The sequence below is a fragment of the Spermophilus citellus genome (assembly GCF_964194105.1).
Source record: "Spermophilus citellus genome assembly, chromosome: 6".
Classification (NCBI taxonomy): domain Eukaryota; kingdom Metazoa; phylum Chordata; class Mammalia; order Rodentia; family Sciuridae; genus Spermophilus; species Spermophilus citellus.
The window spans coordinates 112,416,982-112,439,396 of NC_138187.1; the positions used below are offsets into that span (position 1 = coordinate 112,416,982).

General features: G+C 37.4%; 1 protein-coding gene across 1 annotated transcript in view; it reads right to left on the minus strand.

Moving 5' to 3' along the window:
- DNAH14 (dynein axonemal heavy chain 14) overlaps positions 1 to 22,415 on the minus strand; it is a gene marked incomplete at both ends in the record, with an annotated part of 361,185 nt that overhangs the window by 64,006 nt on the left and 274,764 nt on the right. Inside the window, 6 exons of the mRNA XM_081298208.1 lie at positions 70 to 488; positions 12,778 to 13,022; positions 14,829 to 14,950; positions 15,259 to 15,489; positions 18,992 to 19,207; positions 20,653 to 20,793. Coding sequence (XP_081154334.1) covers positions 70 to 488; positions 12,778 to 13,022; positions 14,829 to 14,950; positions 15,259 to 15,489; positions 18,992 to 19,207; positions 20,653 to 20,793 — 1,374 coding nt within the window. The remainder of the gene's footprint in view (positions 1 to 69; positions 489 to 12,777; positions 13,023 to 14,828; positions 14,951 to 15,258; positions 15,490 to 18,991; positions 19,208 to 20,652; positions 20,794 to 22,415) is intronic.

Here is a 22,415-nt window from a genome sequence, read left to right on the forward strand (position 1 = left end):
AATATAATGGTTAGACTAATCCAGTTAGATTAAAGAAGTATGCAAAATTCACATTAAAGAACATCTCACCTTAAAAATATTTCTTGTCAACACATCTACTGCATTTTTAACATGCTTGTCTAAACAATTTTTTTCTCTCTCCAAGTTAGGTTCTTCTGAGGTATTCATAATCAAATGAACATTTTTCAGAGATGTTTTCTCCCTTTTCAAGCCACTTTCCTGTTCTTTGTTTTTGGAAACTACTGATAAAACAAAAACCCGATGAAACCAGTCCAGGGAGAACTGGTACATGCAGTTGATTTGTGTAAGATCAGCCACTAGAAAGTAGAGCAGGGCACCTCGAGTAGCAATGGGGAGGTAGTTTTTATATGTTGCTTGCATTTCACTTTTTTCTTTTTCTGTTGCTTCATTGTGTCTTGAAATTTCATTTGAAATTATTTTGGATTTTCTTAAGGTATCTACCATTTCCTCATCATCTAATATGCATCCTAAACAGAAACAAAAAAGTGAATTTAAATAAAAACTGTAGTAATATTAATTACCTGTTTCTTCATTTGTACTCTTTTTTATTTGTTATTTTTAGTTATATGTGACAGAGTATATTTTGACATATCATACATACATAGAATATGTATGATACTTCCCATTATTGTGCTAGTACATGATGTGGAGTTACATTGGTCATGTATTCATATGTGAACATAGGAAAGTTATGTCTGAGTCATTTTACTGTCTTCCCATTCCCATCCTCCCTTTCTTCCCTCATTTTCTCCCTGCCCAATTCAGTGAACCTCCACTTTTCCCTCCATACCGCCTATTGTGAGTCAGCATCATATATCAGAAAGAACATTTGGTCATTGGTTCTTTTGGATTGGCTTATTTCACTTAGCATGATAGCCTCCAGTTCCATTCATTTATCAGCAAATGCTATAATTCTTCTTTATGGCTGAGTAATATTCTATTGCGTATAATGTACTTCATTTTCTTTATCCATTCATCTTTTGAAGGGCACTAGGTTGGTCCCACAGCTTAGCTATTGTGAATTGAGCTGCTCTGAACATTGATGTGGCTGTATCACTATATTATGCTGATTTTAAGTCCTTTGGGTATATGCTAAGGAATGGGATGACTGGGTCAAATGGTGGTTCCATTGCAAGTTTTCTTAGGAATCTCCGTACTGCTTTCCATTGTGGTTGCACCAATTTGCAGTCCCACCAGTAATGTATGAGTGTGCCTTTTTCCTCATATCCTCATAGATTTTACTATTCTAACTGGAGTGAGATGAAGTCTCAGTGTAGTTTTAATTTGCATTTCACTAATTACTAGAGATGTTGAACTTTTTTTTTTCATATATTTGTTGACCATTCATATTTATTTTTCTGTGAAGTCTGTTCATTTTCCTTGCCCATTTATTGACTTGGTTATTTGTGTTTTTGGTGTTAAATTTTTTGAGTTGTTTATATATCCTGGAGATTAATACTCTGAGGTGTGCGTGGCAAAGATTTTCTCCCACGCTCTCTCTCTGTGTTCTTGATTGTTTCCTTTGCTGTTAAGAAGCTTTTTAGTCTGATACCCTCCCATTTATTGATTCTTGATTTTACTTTTTGCACTTTAGGAGTCTTGTTGAGGAATTCAGTCCCTAAGCCAACATGGAGTTGTGCCTACTTTTTCTTCTATTAGGTGCAGGGTGAGAGATACGGGTCTAATTTTATCATATTACATATGATTTCCAGTTTCCCCAGCACCATTTGTTGAAGAAGCTATCTTTTCTCCAATGTATATTTATGGCACCTATGTCTAGTATGACTGTAAGGGACCGGCAAACGACGGAGGAAGAGACCACCAAGAGACCGACTCATGCAACAGCAAAAGGAGGTTTATTGAAGATCCAGCGTGCTGGGGCTCTGTGCTCACTCAAGGAGGGAAAGCAGCCCAGAGCCCCGAGCAGGGGTTAAGGAGTGCTTAAGTACACTTTTTGGGGAGGGCGGGGGCTTTGCATACATCAGAGCAAATCATCATGAGGCGAGGGGAAAATCGAACAACAACTCTCAAACATGATTAGCACATTCATTGGCAGGGACAGGTTGGGCGGGGGTGATAGGTCAGTCCTAAAGCGGGGTATACATTCAAACTGATTGGTTTAGACCCTGAGGTGCCTACGTGCTGAGCTGCACTGGGTCCAGGTTGTTAAGCAACTAAGTGGTCAGGGGGGATTTTGACACATATCTAATGGGCAGTCCTGGGAATTGTCTTAACAGCTACAGGAATTTCAGGCTTTTAGTGTAGCTTAGAAACTTAACAATACCTGGTCCTTTACATTTTAACTTCAGTTTCTTTTACTCTTTCATGACATAACTGTATTTATGTGGGTTTTGCTCTGTGTCTTCTATTCTCTACCATTGGTCTACATTCTGTTTTTGTTACTATAGGTCTATAGGACAATTTAAGGTCTAGTATTGTGATACCTCTTGCTTCACTTTTCTTGCTGATGATTGCTTTGGCTATTTTGAGCCTCTTACTTTTCCAAATGTCACTCTGTACTCTTTACATAAGAATTTTTACTTTGGGCTTTGTTGGTTTTATGCTGAAGATGGGCTTTTATGTTATGCCCCACTTTCTACTCTCTCATCTCTTCTTGATATTATTTTAGTATTTATGGGTTCTATTTTTATTATAGGCATACAATAGGGAACCATCTATCATGTAGAATACATTTACACAGTGAACCACTATACATAAGAGAATTAAAATTAAATTTCCAGAAAATAACAGGCATATTATTACTTCATGTGATGTCCTGTGATACTTTGTATTCTAGTCTATCTTATTAAGCAAATAGAATTGAAATTGATTCCTTGGCCATTAATTGGTTGGAACTCATCTTTTGAAAAAACATTACTTTTAGTGCTTTGATGTGTTATCTTAAATTTAACAACTTAAATATCCATTTGTTTTATTAAACCTATCTTTTTTCCAACTTATGCAAAGGTTTTACCAAAATATGACATTTGTTACATAAGTGGTCCATGAAATGGGAGAGGCTGTGCTTCTGAATCTTGTTAGATCCATGATGTTACCTTTTACATATATTACATAGTACCTAGCTGTTTTGCTCCCTAGGGGTTACCAACTGATGGTTACAGTCTTATAAGGAAACATATGGAAACCTTGTCCTTGTAGCTACCTAGTTTTATCATTAATAGAAGCATAGTTTATTCAGATGTTATAAAGAAAGAGCATGTTAAGAGTAATTAACATAGGAAAGGAATAAAGTCAGATCCTTCCAGGCATAGATGTGTATTTAAAATTTCATAGTAAACAAACACACTTCTAAGTGAGGACTTGCCTGTTGCTAACATAAGATATAATGAACTTTAAGCTTATTTTTTTTAAATAAATGTGGTTACAAAATATGAGTTTCAAACTTCTTTTAAACGTTATCCAGCTAGCACACATCTCTTTCTAGAACTGGGTCAAGACAATGGCATAGCAATAGTCAAAGATTTTTTGCACTTTTCAAGTTAGGAAAGGCACACCCTCTGTGGTGGTTTGGATGTGGTTTGAAAGTGGTTTGTCCTGAGGGTTCCTGGGTTGGGGGACTTGGTCCCTAGTGTGATGGTGCTGAAAAACAGAGCCACCTTTAAGAGGTGGGGCCTTGTGAGAAGTCTGCTGGGGGAGATATTCTCAGAAGCGTAGCTCTCATGGGACCCCTGAGCTCTTTTAAGAATGAAGTGTTATAAGAGCAAGCCTGATCCCCAACTTCCTTCTTGGCAATGTGATCAGATCCTTTCACATACACTCCTGCCTGTGATCTAAATAAACCTCTTTTCTATATAAAGTTAGCCTGTCTCAAGACTTTCATTATAGTAACAAAAAAGGGACTAATATACCCTCCTCACTACCTTCTCCACTTTCTTTATTTTTTGGTAGTCTGGGATTTTTATGACAAAATGTGAAGTCCTATAAGGCACAAAAATAAGCATTTCTGAAATCTAAGGTAGTTTTATGCTATAAAAATATTAGTTTGTTTGTTTGTTTCTTTCTTTTTGTTTTTTAGATAGTTTCTGAACATGCTGAACAAATCAGTGGTTTCTCCACATCCCAGTAGATCTTTTTTTTAAATTGGTTGTTAAAAACATTACAAAGCTCTTGACATATCATATTTCATACATAAGCTTCAAGTGAGTTATGAACTCCCATTTTTACCCCAAACACAGATTGCAAAATCATATCAGTTACACATCCACATTTTTACATAATGCCATACTAGTAACTGTTGTATTCTGCTACCTTTCCTATCCTATACTATCACCCCTCCCCTCCCCTCCCATCTTCTCTATCTACCCCATCTACTGTAATTCATTTCTCTCCTTGTTTATTTTCCCATTCCCCTCACAGCCTCTTATATGTAATTTTGTATAACAATGAGGGTCTCCCTCCATTTCCATGCAATTCCCCTTTTCTCTCCCTTTCCCTCCCCCTTCATGTCTCTGTTTAATGTTAATCTTTTCTTCCTGCTCTTCCTCCCTGCTCTATTATTAGTTGTTCTCATTATATCAAAGAAGACATTTGGTATTTGTTTTTTTGGGATTGGCTAGCTTCACTAAGCATAATCTGCTCTAGTGCCATCCATTTCCCTGCGAATTCCATGATTTTGTCATTTTTTAGTGCTACGTAATACTCCATGGTATATAGATGCCACATTTTTTAATCCATTCATCGATTGAAGGGCATTTGGGTTGTTTCCACAGTCTAGCTATTGTGAATTGTGTTGCTATGAACATTGATGTGGCAGTATCCCTGTAGTACGCTCTTTTAAGGTCTTCAGGGAATAGTCCGAGAAGGGCAAGAGCTGGGTCAAATGGTGGTTCCATTCCCAGCTTTCCCAGGAATCTCCATACTGCTTTCCAAAGTGGCTGCACCAATTTGCAGTCCCACCAGCAATGTACAAGTGTACCCTTTTCCCCACATCCTTGCCAGCACTTGTTGTTTGACTTCATAGTGGCTGCCAATCTTACTGGAGTGAGATGGTATCTTAGGGTGGTTTTGATTTGCATTTCTCTGACTGCTAGAGATGGTGAGCATTTTTTCATGTACTTGTTGATTGATTGTATGTCCTCCTCTGAGAAGTGTCTGTTTAGGTCCTTGGCCCATTTGTTGATTGGGTTATTTGTTGTCTTATTGTCTAATTTTTTGAGTTCTTTGTATACTCTGGATATTAGGGCTCTATCTGAAGTGTGAGGAGTAAAAATTTGTTCCCATGATGTAGGCTCCCTATTTACCTCTCTTATTGTTTCTCTTGCTGAGAAAAAACTTTTTAGTTTAAGTAAGTCCCAATTGTTGATTCTTGTTATTAACTCCTGTGCTATGGGTGCCCTAATAAGGAATTTGGAGCCCGACCCTACAATATGTAGATTGGGGCCAACTTTTTCTTCTATCAGATGCAGAGTCTCTGATTTGATATCAAGGTCTTTGATCCATTTTGAGTTAACTTTTGTGCATGGTGAGAGGAGAGGATTTAGTTTCATTTTGTTGCATATGGATTTCCAGTTTTCCCAACACCATTTGTTGAAGATGCTATCCTTCCTCCATTGCATGCTTTTAGCCCCTTTATCAAATATAAGATAGTTGTAACTTTGTGGATTAGTCTCTGTGTCCTCTATTCTGTACCATTGGTCCACCCGCCTGGTTTGGTACCAGTACCATGCTGTTTTTGTTACTATTGCTCTGTAATATAGTTTGAAGTCTGGTATCACAATACCGCCTGATTCACACTTCCTGCTTAGTATTGCTTTTGCTATTCTGGGTCTTTTATTTTTCCATATGAATTTCATGATTGCTTTATCTATTTCTACAAGAAGTGCCATTGGGATTTTGATTGGCATTGCATTAAACCTATAGAGAACTTTTGGTAATATCACCATTTTGATGATGTTAGTTCTGCCTATCCATGAACAGGGTATATTTTTCCATCTTCTAAGATCTTCTTCAATTTCTCTCTTTAGGGTTCTGTAGTTTTCATTGTATAAGTCTTTCACCTCTTGTGTTAGGTTGATTCCCAAGTATTTTATTTTTTTTGAGGATATTGTGAATGGAGTGTTTTCCCTCATTTCCATTTCAGAAGTTTTGTCGCTGATATACAGAAATGCCTTTGATTTATGTGTGTTGATTTTATATCCTGCCACTTTGCTGAATTCATTTATTAGTTCTAGTAGTTTTTTTGTAGACCCTTTTGGGTTTTCTAGGTATAGAATCATGTCATCCGCAAATAGTGATAATTTAAGTTCTTCTTTTCCAATTTTTATGCCTTTAATTTCTTTTGTCTGTCTAATTGCTCTGGCCAGTGTTTCAAGAACTATATTGAATAGCAGTGGTGATAGAGGGCATCCCTGTCTTGTTCCAGATTTTAGAGGGAATGCCTTCAATTTTTCTCCATTCAGAATGATGCTAGCCTGAGGCTTAGCATAGATAGCTTTTACAATGTTGAGGTAAGTTCCTGTGATCCCTAGTTTTTCTAATGTTTTGAACATAAAGGGATGCTGTACTTTGTCAAATGCTTTTTCTGTGTCTATCGAGATGATCATATGGTTCTTATCTTTAAGTCTATTGATGTGGTGAATAACATTTATTGATTTCCATATATTGAACCAGCCTTGCATCCCAGGGATGAATCCTACTTGATCATGGTGCACAATTTTTTTAATGTGCCTTTGTATCCGATTCGCCAGTATTTTATTGAGGATTTTTGCATCTAGGTTCATCAGAGATATTGGTCTGTAGTTTTCTTTCTTTGAGGTGTCTTTGTCTGGTTTCGTAATCAGGGTGATGTTGGCCTCATAGAATGAGTTTGGAAGGGCTCCCTCTTTTTCTATTTCCTGAAATAACTTGAAAAGTATTGGTATTAATTCTTCTTTAAAGGTTTTGTAAAACTCCGCTGTATACCCATCTGGTCCTGGGCTTTTCTTGGTTGGTAGTCTTTTGATTGCTTCTTCTATTTCATCCATTGATATTGGTCTGTTCAAATTGTGTGTATCCTCCTGACTCAGTCTGGGCAAATCATATGTCTTAAGAAATTTATCGATGTCTTCACTATCCTCTATTTTATAGGAATATAGGTTTTCAAAATAATTTCTAATTGTCTTCTGTATTTCTGTAGCATCTGTTGTGATATTGCCTTTTTCATCCCATATGTTAGTGATTTGAGTTCTCTCTTTTCTTCTCTTCGTTAGCATGGCTAAGGGTCTGTCAATCTTATTTATTTTTTCGAAGAACCAACTTTTAGTTTTGTTAATTTTTTCAATAGTTTCTTTTGTTTCAATTTCGTTGATTTCTGCTCTGATTTTAATTATTTCTTGCCTTCTGCTGCATTTTTTGTTGTTTTGTTCTTCCTTTTCTAGGGCTTTGAGATGAAGTGTGAGCTCATATATTTGTTGGTTTTTCTTTTTTTTGAGGAATGACCTCCAGGCGATGAATTTCCCTCTTAAAACTGCTTTCATTGTGTCCCATAGATTCCAATATGTTGTGTCTGTATTTTCATTTATCTCTAAGAATTTTTTGATTTCCTCCTTTATGTCTTCTATAACCCTTTGATCATTCAGTAACATATTGTTCATTTTCCATGTGATATAGGATTTTCCCTTCCTTCTTTTATCATTGATTTCCAGTTTCATTCCACTATGATCGGATAAAGTGCATGGTATTATCTCCACCCCTTTATATTTACTAAGGGTTTCCCTATGGCAAAATATATGGTCTATTTTTGAGAAGGATCCATGTGCTGCTGAGAAAAACGTATATCCACTTGAAGATGGTTGATATATTCTATATATGTCAGTTAAGTCTAGGTTATTAATTGTGATATTGAGTTCTATAGTTTCTTTATTCAACTTTTGTTTGGAGGATCTGTCCAATGCTGAGAGAGGTGTGTTGAAGTCACCCATAATTATTGTGTTGTGGTCTATTTGATTCTTGAACTTGAGGAGAATTTGTTTTATGAATGTCGCAGCACCATTATTTGGTGCATAAATATTGATAATTGTTATATCTTGTTGGTGAATGGTTCCTTTTAACAGTATATAATGTCCTTCCTTATCCCTTTGGATTAATTTAGTCTTGAAGTCGATTTTATTCGATATGAGGATGGCCACCCCTGCTTGCTTGCGAGGACTGTGTGCGTGGTATATTTTTTCCCAACCTTTCACCTTCAGCCTGTGTACGTCTTTTCCAGTCAGATGTGTCTCCTGGAGGCAGCATATTGTTGGATTTGTTTTTTTAATCCATGTTACCAGCCTATGTCGCTTTATTGGAGAGCTTAAACCATTAACGTTTAGAGTTACTATTGATGTATGTTTTGTACTTCCAGCCATGTTTGATTATTTATCTCTCCTTTTTTTAAATTTAGTTTGTTTCTCCATGGTTAGCTTTCCCCCCACTGTCTGTCCTTACCGAGGTACTTCCCACTGTTGGCTTTGGTTATTGTTACTCATTTCTTCCTCGTGCAGTGTTTTGTTCAAGATACTTTGCAATGCTGGTTTTCTGGCTGCAAATTCTTTTAGCTTTTGTTTATCATGAAAGATTTTTATTTCGGTGTCGTACCTGAAGCTTAATTTTGCTGGATACAGAATTCTTGGTTGGCATCCATTGTCTTTCAGTGTTTGAAATACGTTGTTCCAGGATCTTCTCGCTTTCAGCGTCTGTGATGAAAAATCCGTTGTTAACCTTATTGGTTTACCCCTGAATGTAATCTGCCTCTTTTCTCTTGTAGCTTTTAATATTTTCTCTTTGTTCTCTATATTGGATATCTTCATAACAATGTGTCTTGGCATTGGTCTACTGTGATTTTGTATGCTCGGTGTCCTGTATGCATCTACAATTTGTATATCTGTTTCCTTTTTTATTTCTGGGAAGTTTTCTGTAATTATTTCATTTAGCAGGTTACTCATTCCCTTGGTTTGAATCTCTATCCCTTCTTCTATCCCGATGACTCTTAAATTTGGTTTTTTTATGTTATCACATATCTCTTGGATGTTTCTCTCGTGATATTTAACCAGCCTATCTGAGTTGGCTAGACTCTTTTCAAGATGATATATTTTTTCTTCATTATCTGACGTTCTGGCTTCTACTTGCTCCACTCTATTAGTGATACTCTCATTTGAGTTTTTAATTTGGTTTATAATTTCCTTCATTTCTAAGATTATTGTTTGATTCTTTTTTATAATCTTTATCTCCTGATAAAGATGCTTAACTTCTTCTTTTATCTGTTTATGTAATTCATTCTCAATGTGTTCTTTCGCTGCTTGAATTTGCTGTTTCGTATCCTCTTTAACGTTCCGTTCCATCTGTCTAAGGTGTTCCTTGAGTTCTTTATATGACCATTTTTCTGATGACTCTATATCCTCCTGAATATTTAGGCTGCCCTGCATTGTTTGCACTCCTTTTCTTCCTTGCTTTTTCATGCTGCTCATGTTGCTTCTTGTTCTGTTTGACTGCTGAGTTACTGTTTACTCCTACAAATTTATTTGATGCTTGGGAGGAAAGGTATTAGAAGGGAACAGAGGAAGTCACTAAAGAGAATGAGAGTAAGCAGGTAGAATTCAAGGAAGGGGGAATAAGAAAATTGAAAAGAAATGTAAAGACAGAAGAAAAGAAAGAAAGAGAAAAAAAATAGAAAATTAAAAAGAATTTAAAGAAAAATAATAATAATAGAAATGAAAAATGAAATTAAAAAATAGAATAAAATAAAATAAAATGGATTAAAAAACATTTAAAAAGATAGCAAAAAAAAAAAAAGAAAAAAAAATTTATAAATGCAGTCCTAGAGTTCAATTAGCTGTTCTTCCAGTAGATGGAGCTATGCCCACCGGGCCAAGTTTCTCCTCTCAGTAGGCCGGAGTCAATCACTGTGCAGCAGTTCTTCCTCCCGGACTGGGCGGGTCTCCACTCCTGCTGTTTGCCATGTGGGCGGGGCCTTTCGCAGAGCCCGTCGGGGGTCGTTTGCAGCACCGGGCTGGCAGGTGGGGGGTGGTCGTTTGCAGCTCCGAACCGCCAGAGGCGGTTCACAGAGCCGGGCCGGCAGGGGCCGGGCAGGCAGCGCCCGCTCCCACACTCACTGCAACGTGTGGGCAGCGGCCGCTTGGCGGCGGCCGGTGGCGGTTCACAGAGCCGGACGGGCGGGGGCCCAGGCAGGCAACGCCCGCTCCTAAGCTCGCTGCAATCTGTGGGCCGCGGCTGTCTGGCGGCGGCCGGCGGCGGTTCACAGAGCCGGGCTGGCGTGGGCCCAGGCAGGCAGCGCCCGCTCCTAAGATCGCTGCAACGTGTGGGCAGCGGCCGGCGGCGGTTCACAGAGCCGGGCCAGCGGGGGCCCAGGCAGGCAGCTCCCGCTCCTAAGCTCGCTGCAACGTGTGGGCAGCGGCTGGCGGCGGTTCACAGATCCGGGCCGGCAGGGGCCCAGGCAGGCAGCGCCCGCTCCTGAGCTCGCTGCAACGTGTGGGCAGTGGCTGTCCGGCGGCCTCCGGCGGTGGTTCACAGAGCTGGGCGGGCGTGGGCCCAGGCAGGCCGCGCCTGTTCCTAAGTTCGCTGCAACGTGTGGGCGGCGGTTGGCGGCGGTTCACAGAGCCGAGCCAGCGTGGGCCCAGGCAGGCAGTGCCCGCTCCTGAGCTCGCTGCAACGTGTGGGCCGCGGCCGTCTGGCGGCGGCCAGCGGCGGTTCACAGAGCCGGGCCGGTGTGGGCCCAGGCTGGCAGCGCCCGTTCCTAAGTTTGCTGCTACGTGTGGGCAGCGGCCGGCGGCGGTTCACAGAGCCGGCCGGCGTGGGCCCAGGAAGGCAGCGCCCACTCCTAAGCTCGCTGCAACGTGTGGGCCGCGGCCGGCAGCGGCTTACAGAGCCAGGCCAGCGGGGGCCCAGGCAGGCAGTGCCCGCTCCCACGTTCGCTGCAATGTGTGGGCAGCGGCCGTCCAGCGGCGGCCGGCGGTGGTTCACAGAGCTGGGCCGGCGTGGGCCCAGGCAGGTGGCGCCCGTTCCTAAGTTCACTGCAACGTGTGGGCAGCGGCCGCCTATCGGCAGCCAGCAGTCATTCACAGAGCCGGGCCGGTGGGGGCCCAGGCAGGCAGCGCCCGCTCCTACGTTCGCTGCAACGTGTGGGCTGCGGCCATTTGGCGGCGGCCGGCGGGACTGTGCCCCTGCTCTGCGTTGCCGAGATTCAGTTGTCTGGGACAAGCTGACACCTCCAATTAAACTTACTAGTTCCCGGCAGGTCTCCTTTCAGCGGAATTTTGCTAGAAGTTTCTCAGCAGGACGCATGTAGGTGTATTGATGAGTCTCTCTGATCCTGTTACCGCGGAGGCATTGAAAGTGCTGCCTCCTCGCTGGCCACCATGTTGGGTCCCTTTCCCAGTAGATCTTACTGAGTCAAGACTAGAACTCCATATGATAGACATTCCTCTTTTGGTCATAGATCTCAGTTAAGTGCTGGTGTTGCAGTACTTTGTTGAGGAAGGCAATCCTATATTAAGGTGAATATATAAGTGGAGGGATACATATTTTTTGTGTGTGTGTTGTGGGTTCTGTAGCCATAATGTGGGAAGGAAAGGCTTAAATTCATCACTGCACTGAAACTGGTAGACCTGTCCTCGTTCTCACAAAGTTCATGGTTCTAGTTCTAGATAGTCTTAGAGAATGCCCTCCACTAGTGGTTTGGCTCCCTTGTGGCATTGGTGAATGGTGGTCAGGATGAGGAGCAAGAGACTGAGTATGGACCAAGGCTGTGGAAATGGGGGCTCACACAATATTGCTCCTGGGTATGGCAACTTTATACCCTACCAAACTCTGTTTCTTCTTCAAAAATTATATCATTATTACTGTTTTATTATTTATATATTATATATTTATCTTTTAAAAAACTAGTTTTCAGCTTATTTTACTAAAGTGTCTGGTAATATTGGGTTTGCATCTTAGATAATGAGCCTTTTAGATTAGAAAAATAATATTTAATTAGTAATGAAAATTAGAATTGTGTAGAGAACTTTAAAAGTAAATACAAATCAGGGCTCCACCTGTAAATGTTCAGTTACTAAGTTTGTGGTGTACTTACAGGGCATTTGTAATAAAAATAGAAAGAAAGAAGAGAAATAAAATATACAGATTACTCCTTATCAATAAACTTAATTGAGAACTAAAATATATGAGAAACTTTGAAGTCCTAAGGAGTCACAAGTTAAAACAGAAAAATTCCATTATTAGATATTGTTATATTTTATTACAGTTGAATTAGGAGCAGATATGTCAGTGTGACCCAGGAATTTAACTTAAATTTAAGTTTAGATGCTGTAATGATTATGAATTTTTAGATATTTCTTACAGGGAAGAGGAAAAAAATTTCTACTGCTATTTTAATAAGCAGCGTATTTTAATGACATAAATTAAAAATCAGTGAATTGTTTCCTTTTAAAAGATCCTTTGGTATTAAAACTTGGGGAAAACCCAATCTTTTGTCTCTGTAATCTAAAGTTTAGACATTTTATAGGTATCAGGTACTTGAAATACGGGCAAGGAGCCTAGGTGGGAACTAACCAGCATCTCTAAGATTTGTCCTAATCTTAGATTCAGATGGCCAACATCCTATGATATTCACAATGCTTAAGCTTAGAAATGGGATGGTTTGCCTACATTAATCAGTTATCTTGTGAAAATTTTTGGTGCCAATTCAAAATTTGGTCTTTGCAACTTTTTATTCTGATCTTCATTCAAGGTCTCTTAATCTCACTAAACAGCTGCTCTTACCTTGTGATTTCTGTAGTAAGTTCAATGTTTCTTCTTCCAGTTCTTCATTAGTTATAGCACCAAGAGAAATACTGTCTAAAACCTGGAAGCGTTGATATTCTAAATGAGGAACTTCATGACTTAATATAGTAGATAAGAGTTGATCTTGCAAACCTTGGAATGTTACTATGACATTGATCATAGTAACAAAATTATAAACTGATGGAAGAAAATGGGGATTGTCTATTTCTGTAGATAAGTATAACCTAAACACAACAAAGATACCAGTTATTCAAGAATATACAGAAGGAGAAAAATAAAACAAAATTACTTAATAATGCAAAACATTTTTTCCTGGAAGTAGACAAGGTTAATTTTTAGTATTATTCAGCCTTGTAAACAAAGTAGTCTCTCAACTTACATTGTGTTAATAAGTTTCTATTTAAGACTTTAAAAAACACAGTCATAAATTAGGTTCAGACCATATTTAAACATGAGGACACAGTAAAGAAAAATGCTAAAGAGTAGGAGTTATGATCTGGAACTAGGCCATTTTTAAAGACTGGTTTTTACACTGAATGAGAGAAGTCAATTAGGGGATTTGAGCAGAGAAGTGATATGATCTTTTTAAGTGTCCTCTCTAGCTGCTGTCCTGAGAACAACCTGGGCAGAGGTGGGAGGTAGCAAAATGGGAAGTTAGGTCGTGAGAGATGAAGGTGGCTTAGAACAGGGTGGTGGCCCTAAGAGTAGCAATCAAATAAAGTGAGGACAATTCTTCAATCTATTTTATAAAGGATGAAATTGAAGCTAAGAGAGGTTAAATAAGTTGCCCATATCAAAGGCCAGAAAGTGAAGAGGGCACCTGTTCTTGAAGTCTGTCTTCTAAACAGTGTCCTCTATCTCTTCCTCAAATGCACACATTTCGAACATGAGGACAGGTTGTCAATTCAGGAAAAGGTAGCTTTATGTGCATTTCTAGAGCTGTAACTTAATCACAGTGTATCCACTGAGAAAAAAGCATGGTTTAACATGGTGTTTTCCAAAGGGTTATTCCATGCGACACTATTTTCAGGAAAGGGTTCAATGAATAGGGAGGTTTTAAAATTCCTAACAGAAAGTCCCTGTTTAACTTTAACCCACTGCTTTAAAAAAAGCCTTGGATACCTTTTATTTGGGTGATACCTGTTAAATCCCTGAAAATGCTGTTTTGAGGAACATAACTTGGGAAAATGTTTTATTAACAGAACAAGACACTAGGAGAGAGAATTCTAAGAATGAGGCAAGACTGCAGCCCTGCCCTGGGGAAAGTGTACACAGCCAAACAGACCCTTTGGGGAGGAGCTACACAGTTACTGGGAAGGAGTGCAGCACAACTGGCTTCAAATCTGCAGCCTTCAAATATTCTGGTTCCCTTGCCGATAACTTGCTTACCCAGCACTCCTCTGATGAGAAACTGATTTTTTGGTATCTTTGTTTACAAGAAGAGAATGAAACATGAACAACTCAAATATTTTATTTTCTTGGGAATCATATTTTTGTGGTGATCAAATTCGACTTCATAATAAGTTCTTTATGAAGTTAGCTAGTGGAAGTGGGTTTCCAAGAGGCCAGTTCCATCTGGGAACATGGGTACAATATTTTTATCTCTAGGCAAATATCTCTTTTTGCATGGCTATTAAATATGGGTTTGTTTTCTAAAGCAGCAAAAGCTTGTCCCACCCAAGTATGTTAGGCAAGTGGAACAAACTGAGCTCTGGATAAAGCATGGCCAGTGTTTGTTACCCTCTCTGCTCAGCTTCTGAAATTCTTCAAGAAACCCACAGATTTCATTGGGCACAGTTTGAAAAATACTGGTTTGGGCTGACTCAATAAATAAAAATCTGTTCTTTATTCTGCACACGGATGAGTGTTACTTGCCGGCAACACACGAACAAAAAGCATATTCAAAATGCAACTTTACTTTTGCCGTCAGACAGGTGGGAGATTATCAGGACAAAAATACAAGGCCTTGAAAATTATCTGTCTCAAAAAAATATAGACATTTGATACAATTTAACTGTGAGAGACATTACCTAAATTTGGAATTGTATTCAATCTCATAGTCATCAATTCTTATGAAATATTGCCCTCTTTTCTGATAGATATCCTTCTTCAGAATTGCCATCAAGCCTGGAGAAAATGTTTCAGGGAGATTCTGAAAAATAAAACAAAAAGCAAAGAACAAAACAGATATAATTAAGAAAATGATCCTAGATAAATCAGTTGAAAGCACTACTATTTTAAACATTTAAATCTTATTGAATACCTGGAGTGAAAGACAGCTCTAAGAGAACTGAACATTCAAAACTCACTGTAGATATTAAATGTGTACATATGTTATATATATATATGAATTTTTTTCTCTGACAGAGTTACCTATCACTTAAAATTTTTAGTCTTTATGCTCATTGTATATAGCATGTGTTGCTGGAAATAGGGAATTAGGTCATATTGTCCAAACACCTTCAAGAAGACACTCTCTCCTGTTTTCATAGCATTTTCAATCTTTTTGGAGTAATTGTTATCCTCAGCAGAGAGCTCTTGCAGCCCAGGTCCTTCCATCTGTTGGATCCAGTTGTGTGCTTGCTTGTGTGGGTCAATCATCAGTGGCCACTGCTGGCAATTCTTGATCAAGATGGCATTCTCTATTGAGTTCTGACCAAGAGGTAACCCCTGATTATGCCATTGGCGTATCTGGAATGAAACCATTAGTACTTTGAGATTTCATAAAATTCTTCACATCTTTAGTATACTCTGGGATACTTAAGGACTGTATAGAATCATTGCCTTTAGAATATAAAATAATCTTTCAAAAGACTAAAGAAATGAACAATTTAAAGAAACGTGGATGTGAAATTTTTTAAATGGTAATTATTCACTAACTTACACCTTTTTGTTCATCAGTAAAGACATTTACAGGGCCCAATCACAAAAAGATACTGTGGGAGACATAAAAATATGAGAGTGCAGCTGTTTCCAAGGCTCTTAGATATTAATGCACATACAAAACATGCAATAATATAAAGTTATACAAATATGATAACAGCTACTCTATTTCTAACCTACCACCTGACAAGCACATATGTGTGTGATTTAGTTAAATTACTATGAATGCCCTCATTTCTCAGGTGGAGGAACTAAGGTTAGGTCCCTGACCATGATCATAGTGACAGCATAGAGGCAGAGCTAGGGTTTGACTCAGAAGCTGACTCCATGCCTATTCATGACAGAAAACAGTATGTTGGGAGAAAAAGGCCAAGAAAGCTCAAGGATGTAGGAGAAGGAACGAGACATCGGGAACCTTCTGGCAAAAGGTAGCAAGGACTTCTCTGGAGAAATCAGGGATGCTTTACTATGATGAACTGCATACTCTTGAAGTCTGCATAAAAGGAAATATAAAAGATGATAAAAATTCTGAAAAGTGCAAGTGTTCCTGTCACTGGAATGTAGACCATGTTTGAATATAGGCAAAGAAGACAGGAGTGAAGGTTGGTATGGTGAGAGGAATAGGCACCCTGAACTCAATAGCAAAGCAGAGATTCTATTTTCTTTTTCTTTTTTTTTAATATATTTTTTAAAATTTTTTAATATTTATTTTTTAGTTCTCGGCGGACACAACATCTTTGTTGGTATGTGGTGCTGAGGATCGAACCCGGGCCGCACTCATGCCAGGCGAGCGCGCTACCGCTTGAGCCACATCCCCAGCCCCAGAGATTCTATTTTCAAAAAGTAATCATTCTTTTGACTCCACTCCTTTCTTTCTCATTTTACTTAGTTATATATTCCTGAACAATACAGTGTTGCTAATTTTTGAACTTCAGATAAATGAAATCTTATACCCTTTGTTGGGTGTCTGCCTCCATCCATGTTGTCTAGCTGTATTTATTCATTCTCATTGTGTCAAGAACTCCACTTTATCAACATACCAAGATTTACTTATCTATTCTGCTGGGGAGGGCACTTGTATGGTTTCAAGTCATTCACTATTAAGAATAATAAATAAGTTTATTATTTTATAATAAATTTTAAATGTCTATTGATAGAGTTATGTATGCATTTCTTGTCGGTAAAAATCTAGGACGTGAAGTTGGGTCATAGGGTGATGTATTTTAAATATTAGTGGTGAAAAGCAGTTTTCTAAAATAATTATAGCATTTTACATTCTCATCATCAGTTTTGAGAATTTCTGTTATTCCATATCCTTGTTAACTCTTGATAGTTTCCAGTCTTACACATTTTTGTCAATCTGGTAGTCTGCAATGTGGTATCTGTCTCATTTTGGATTTAATTTGAATACTCCTAATGAGCCCCTTATGGAGGTTAAGCATCTACATATGTTAGCTAGCTATTTGGATATTCCTTTTTGTGATCTGCCTGCTCAAGGCTTTTGCTCACTTATCTACTAGATTGTATATGTCTTTATTTCTTACTGACTTCTAGTAGTTCTTTTTATATTCCAGAGAGAGCCCTTAGACCTGAATAGCAGGTCTAAACTTTAATGTATATCTGCAAAAATTTGTATTTTTTCATGTCTTCTTTTTTTAATTCTGTCTTTTTCCCCTTGCCTTACTATTCCTAGTACAATGTTAAATGCAAGTGTTGATAATGGTCATCTCTTTGTTACATACATCATCTAGAAGGAAACATTTCACCAATGCCTCATTTTTTCAATTCTGATTTCTTCTTTGGCTTATGGCTAGTTTAGGAATATATTTCATCATTTCTCAAAATATAAGGATTTTCAAGGTATCTTAATACTGGTTTCTAGCTTACTTGCATTTTCGTTAGACAACATACTTTGTGTGATTTCAGTTCATTAGCATTTGCTAAAACTTGTTTTATGGTCCATCATATGGTCAACTTTGGCAGTGTTTTACCTGTGTTTACATGGAATGTGCAAACTGTAGGCACTGGCTATCGTGTTCTGTATATTTCCATTAAGTCTATTTCTTTTTTTTAATATTTATTTTTTAGTTGTAGTTGGGCACAATACCTTTATTTTATTTATTTATATGTGGTGCTGAGGATCGAACCCAGGGCCCCTCATGTGGTAGGCGAACACTATACCACTGAGCCACAACCCCAGCCCTCCATTAAGTCTATTTCTGATCACACTGTTCAAATCTCCTCTATTCTTTCTAATTTTGTGATTCTGCTTTATTAGTTATAGAAAAAAAGGTGTTAAAATCTTTCACTATTATTATAGATTTGTCTATTTTCCTCTATAATCCTGTAAAGGTTTGATTAATATTTGAAATTATGTTATTAGGTACAAATTTAGAATTATTAACATTCTTGGAGAATTAAACCAATTCTTAAAGTAAAGAAAGCTTAATTAGTTCTAGTAATCTTTTTTTTTTTTTTTTTTTGCCTAAAGTCTATTTTGTCCTTTAAAAAAAATCTATGGTAAATTTTCTCCAAGTTTCTGATTTTCAACTTTTGTTTTAGGTATGTCCCTTCTAAACAATATATGGTTTCTGTTTTGTACTTTAGCTTATACTATTATATAGCTTTAAAATTTCTGACTTTTAATTGGAGTATTTAAATCTAACATAATAACTGACATATTTGGGTTTAAATTAGTTATTAGAATTATGAAAATGAGAAGCCAATATTTGCTTTTGAAAATTCATAGTTTGGTTAGTCAATTTAAGAAGAGTTATCAGTGAGGAAACCAACTGAAAATTATTCTCTGAGGGTTAGAAAAAGTAGGTACATTTCTTTTTTATCTTCTAGACATCAGCATAGAATTTACATAAATAGATGAAAAGTATTGATAAATTGATAAATGTAGGTCTATATTTTGTGCTATAGCTAAGAATGCTCCCTAGGGTTCAATAAATTCACTAATTTTACTAGTGAAAGGCATTTTAGTGAGAGAAATAAGCAAGATTATAATGGAGACAATATTGTTTAAATTTTGCTCAAATGGTGACAAATAGGACAGATATAACTAATTGAGGCATTAGAGTTATAAGTTAAAAAAAGAAGTACCTTATATATAATCAGAGATATGATAACTTATGATTTAATGGTGTATTAAGAATTGTAATGCAAAAATAAATAAATAAATTTTTAAAAAGTAAAGCCTGAAAGAGACTCCAATACTTTCAGTTATGCAAATACTTTTGGGAAAAGATCCAATCCCCCACAACAATAATAACCACTTAGCTGGGTAACAGAAATATATTACCACCTCAGGTTCTTGTGCCATTGCTTCAATTAAAGAAAAGTTGGAAGACAAGGAAATGTTGTTTTCAACGCAAAATTTCTCCCATTTATTCACAATCAGCTGGCGGAATTCTGGTGTTAAAACTCCACTGTAGACGATGCATGCTGCTGATAGCAGCATGTCACCCAGGATCCTCTCTAGCTTGTTATCGATGTGATTGATTATTTCTTGCCACCGAGCCTAAATATTAAGATAAAAGGAATTAGTGGATAGAAAATATACTATGATGAGACATTTATGATGAAGACCATTAATGATGGTCTTCAATCTGGATATATCATTACTATTAATATAACTGTTTCTAGTTGTAGTTGTATGAAAGCTAATTATAGATAACATTTTAAAATGAATTGTTTTCTGGGAGGAATTCTAGTCCTGTTCCTGGGTTTGTCAATAGTTTCATATTTACTGAGATATACAGCCATTTCAAATCCTTTGTGTAATAAAGCAGGGTAATTTTGAAAATCTCAATTCACTATGCTATTAATGGTATTCAGTAATAATAATCAACATTTACCAAATCTTTAATCATCTGTCAGACACTTTACTTTGAAATCTTATTTGACACCTTCAATATTTTGTTAAACAAGTGCTATTGACTTCACTTTAATATGAAGAAGTAGAAGTTTAGAGAAGTTAAACAGCTAGCTCAAGATCACGAAGCTTCTGATAGGTGTAGCTGGAATCTGAACTCAGATTCTCTGGCTGCAGAGCTTCCTTCTCCAATAATATATATCCTTGATTGGCCAATGAATAAAGCATAGTAAGCAAGAGCCCTTTCTTCTGGAAGTTTAAAATCTGGAGTACTAATGATGTTCCCCTGCCTGTCAGCAAAACTCAGGAACATCAGTCAACTTTTGAGTGCTGTAATCTCCTTTTGACTGGCATGATTGCAAAAAAGAATCTCCTTCTCCCTTGTGGAAGAATCATCATGATATGCATTTATCAAAATAATTAAACTAAATTATCTTGAGTTTTAGAGTATCCTTTGAGATATAGAGGAGGCAAATTAGTTAGATGAGAAAGAAAAAAAATGAGATTAAAGGTGGCAGAAGATTGACAGACAAAAGTGAAAATGTCTTTTTTCCATCCTAAAGCTATTACCTTGTTTTTGGCCCCCCTCTTTCTTGTGTTCAAATTGGGTTTGTCTAGTGCCAGGGAAGGAAAACTCATGACATACTGATTGAACCGTTCACTTTGGGCCTCATCAGACACAAATGTGCTGATATATATTTACAAAAAAATTTATTTGTAGTTGTAGATAGACAGTAGGTCTTTATTTTATTTGTTTTTTAAATTTTTATGTGGTGCTAAGTATCAAACCCAGTGCTTCACATATGCTAGGCAAGCACTCTGCCACTGAGCTACAGCCCCAGCCCAATGTGCTGATATTTTAAGAATAAGAGAAACTAGCTCAGATCTTTGCAGTCTGTTTACTTCTCTTATGAGACTAATTCAACAAGATTCCTTTCTTTTATCTAGTGAATATGTTGTTGAAGTAGATAAGAAGTTTGACAGGGAGACAGTTTTAGGAGACATGCAACATAGCCTGCACTGAAATAGCATCAGGTTTGTTGAGTCCAGAAAAAATTAATGATGGCTATATAAACCAAGGGAATTCATGCCTTCTCCTCGTCTAGGACAGTCAGCAAAATAGCTGCACATTGCAAGCGCTTGGTGACCAGTTTTTTCCGATTTGCTAATAGTTGTTTTTCAGCAACAATATCTTTGTAGGCCGCCTGCAGAAACTGCAAGTGTTCTTCAATCTGAAACACAATGGATTTATTATTGAGAAACAATCTTACTCTCATTTTATTTCAAGAATTTATCTGTTATTTATGTCTAAATATAGAGTGGAACCATTTCATTTTCACATCCTGGATGGATTATATTATCAATGAAAATGTACACTGTAGAAATGAAGTGATCCCTTTTGATATTAAACTTTGTATTTCAAAATACCATCTCCCTTCCTCAATAGACTTTCTTGGAATCCTAGCATTTGAAGAATCATCACTTTCTGATTTATATTTTTTTTCACAAAGAAAATTTTATATCATATCTAGGTTCTTTCTTAAAGAAAATGGCATTTTTTTTTTTTTTAGTCCAAATACACTGAGCAGACCAGAGACATGAATGAGTTTTTTAGTTAGGATGATGGAATGAAGGAACTGTTAAACTATCCCTAAGATTTCCATAGAAAACATATTTTTAGGATTAGCTGATAAAATAATATCTTGACAACACTTCAGCTTCAAAGAATTTGGTGACCTCTTCTCTAAGTAATTGACTGAAGAGTTTTGCCCCAGTCAATGAAAGCTTTCACAATCTGGGCCCAATTTTCCATCCCAGTTTCATCTCTTTTATTACTCTTTCCCAATTCTATAACTCTGCAGCACATTGGTTCATTCTATACCTCCCAAGCGTTCTCTAAGTTTTCTTGTTTCTGGGATTGCCAAATCACATTCTTCCCTTATGCTTGGGCTCTTCCCTTAAAGGGATGTAAATTGTAGGCATTCTTTAAAATCCTGACCAATTTCTAGTCTTGTTAAATCCAGACTGATGCAACTGTTTTGTAGCAGTCGTTTGAGGAATAATCACAAATTGCCATTTGTTGTCTCATGAGCTATGGTCTTACAGTCTTAATAACCTTTCTATTGTAATTTTTAGTTTTGAAAATTTTTATGTCTTCTCAAAATGTTTGAAGCCAGGATGCAATGGTGCAGATCTGGAATGTCTTCCAAAGGCCAATAATGTGAAGGCTTGGTCCCCAGCTTGTCACTATTGGGAGGTGATAGAATCATTTAGAGGTGGAATCTAACGAGAGTAACTTATATCACTGGGGGCATGCTCTTAAAGGTGACATTGGGACCCAGGCCCCCTTCCTCTTTATCTTTGCTTCCTAGTTGCCATGAAGTGATCATAAGCCCCTATGCCACATGCTCCCATCATAATGTACTGTGCCACCATACGCCAAAAGCACTGCTGCAAGCATGGACTGAAAGACTGAAACCTCTGAAACTATGAATCAGAATAAACCTTTTCCTCTATTAAGGTGATTATCTCAGGTATTTTGTTATAGTAATGGAAAGCTGTAGACTTGAACCTGGTATATTCATTTAATTGTATATACAGACTTGTGCTTACTGTAATTTATAATTTATCCTATTTTAAAGGTATTAGCTTGGTGAATATATATGTACATTTATGTATATATATATATATATGTACATATATTTATGCATATTGGTGAATATATATGTATATATACACACATATATATATACATATATACATATGTATATGTGTGTCTATATACACATATATATTATACACACACACACACACACATACATATGTGAACACACACCCATAGTTCACAAAAACA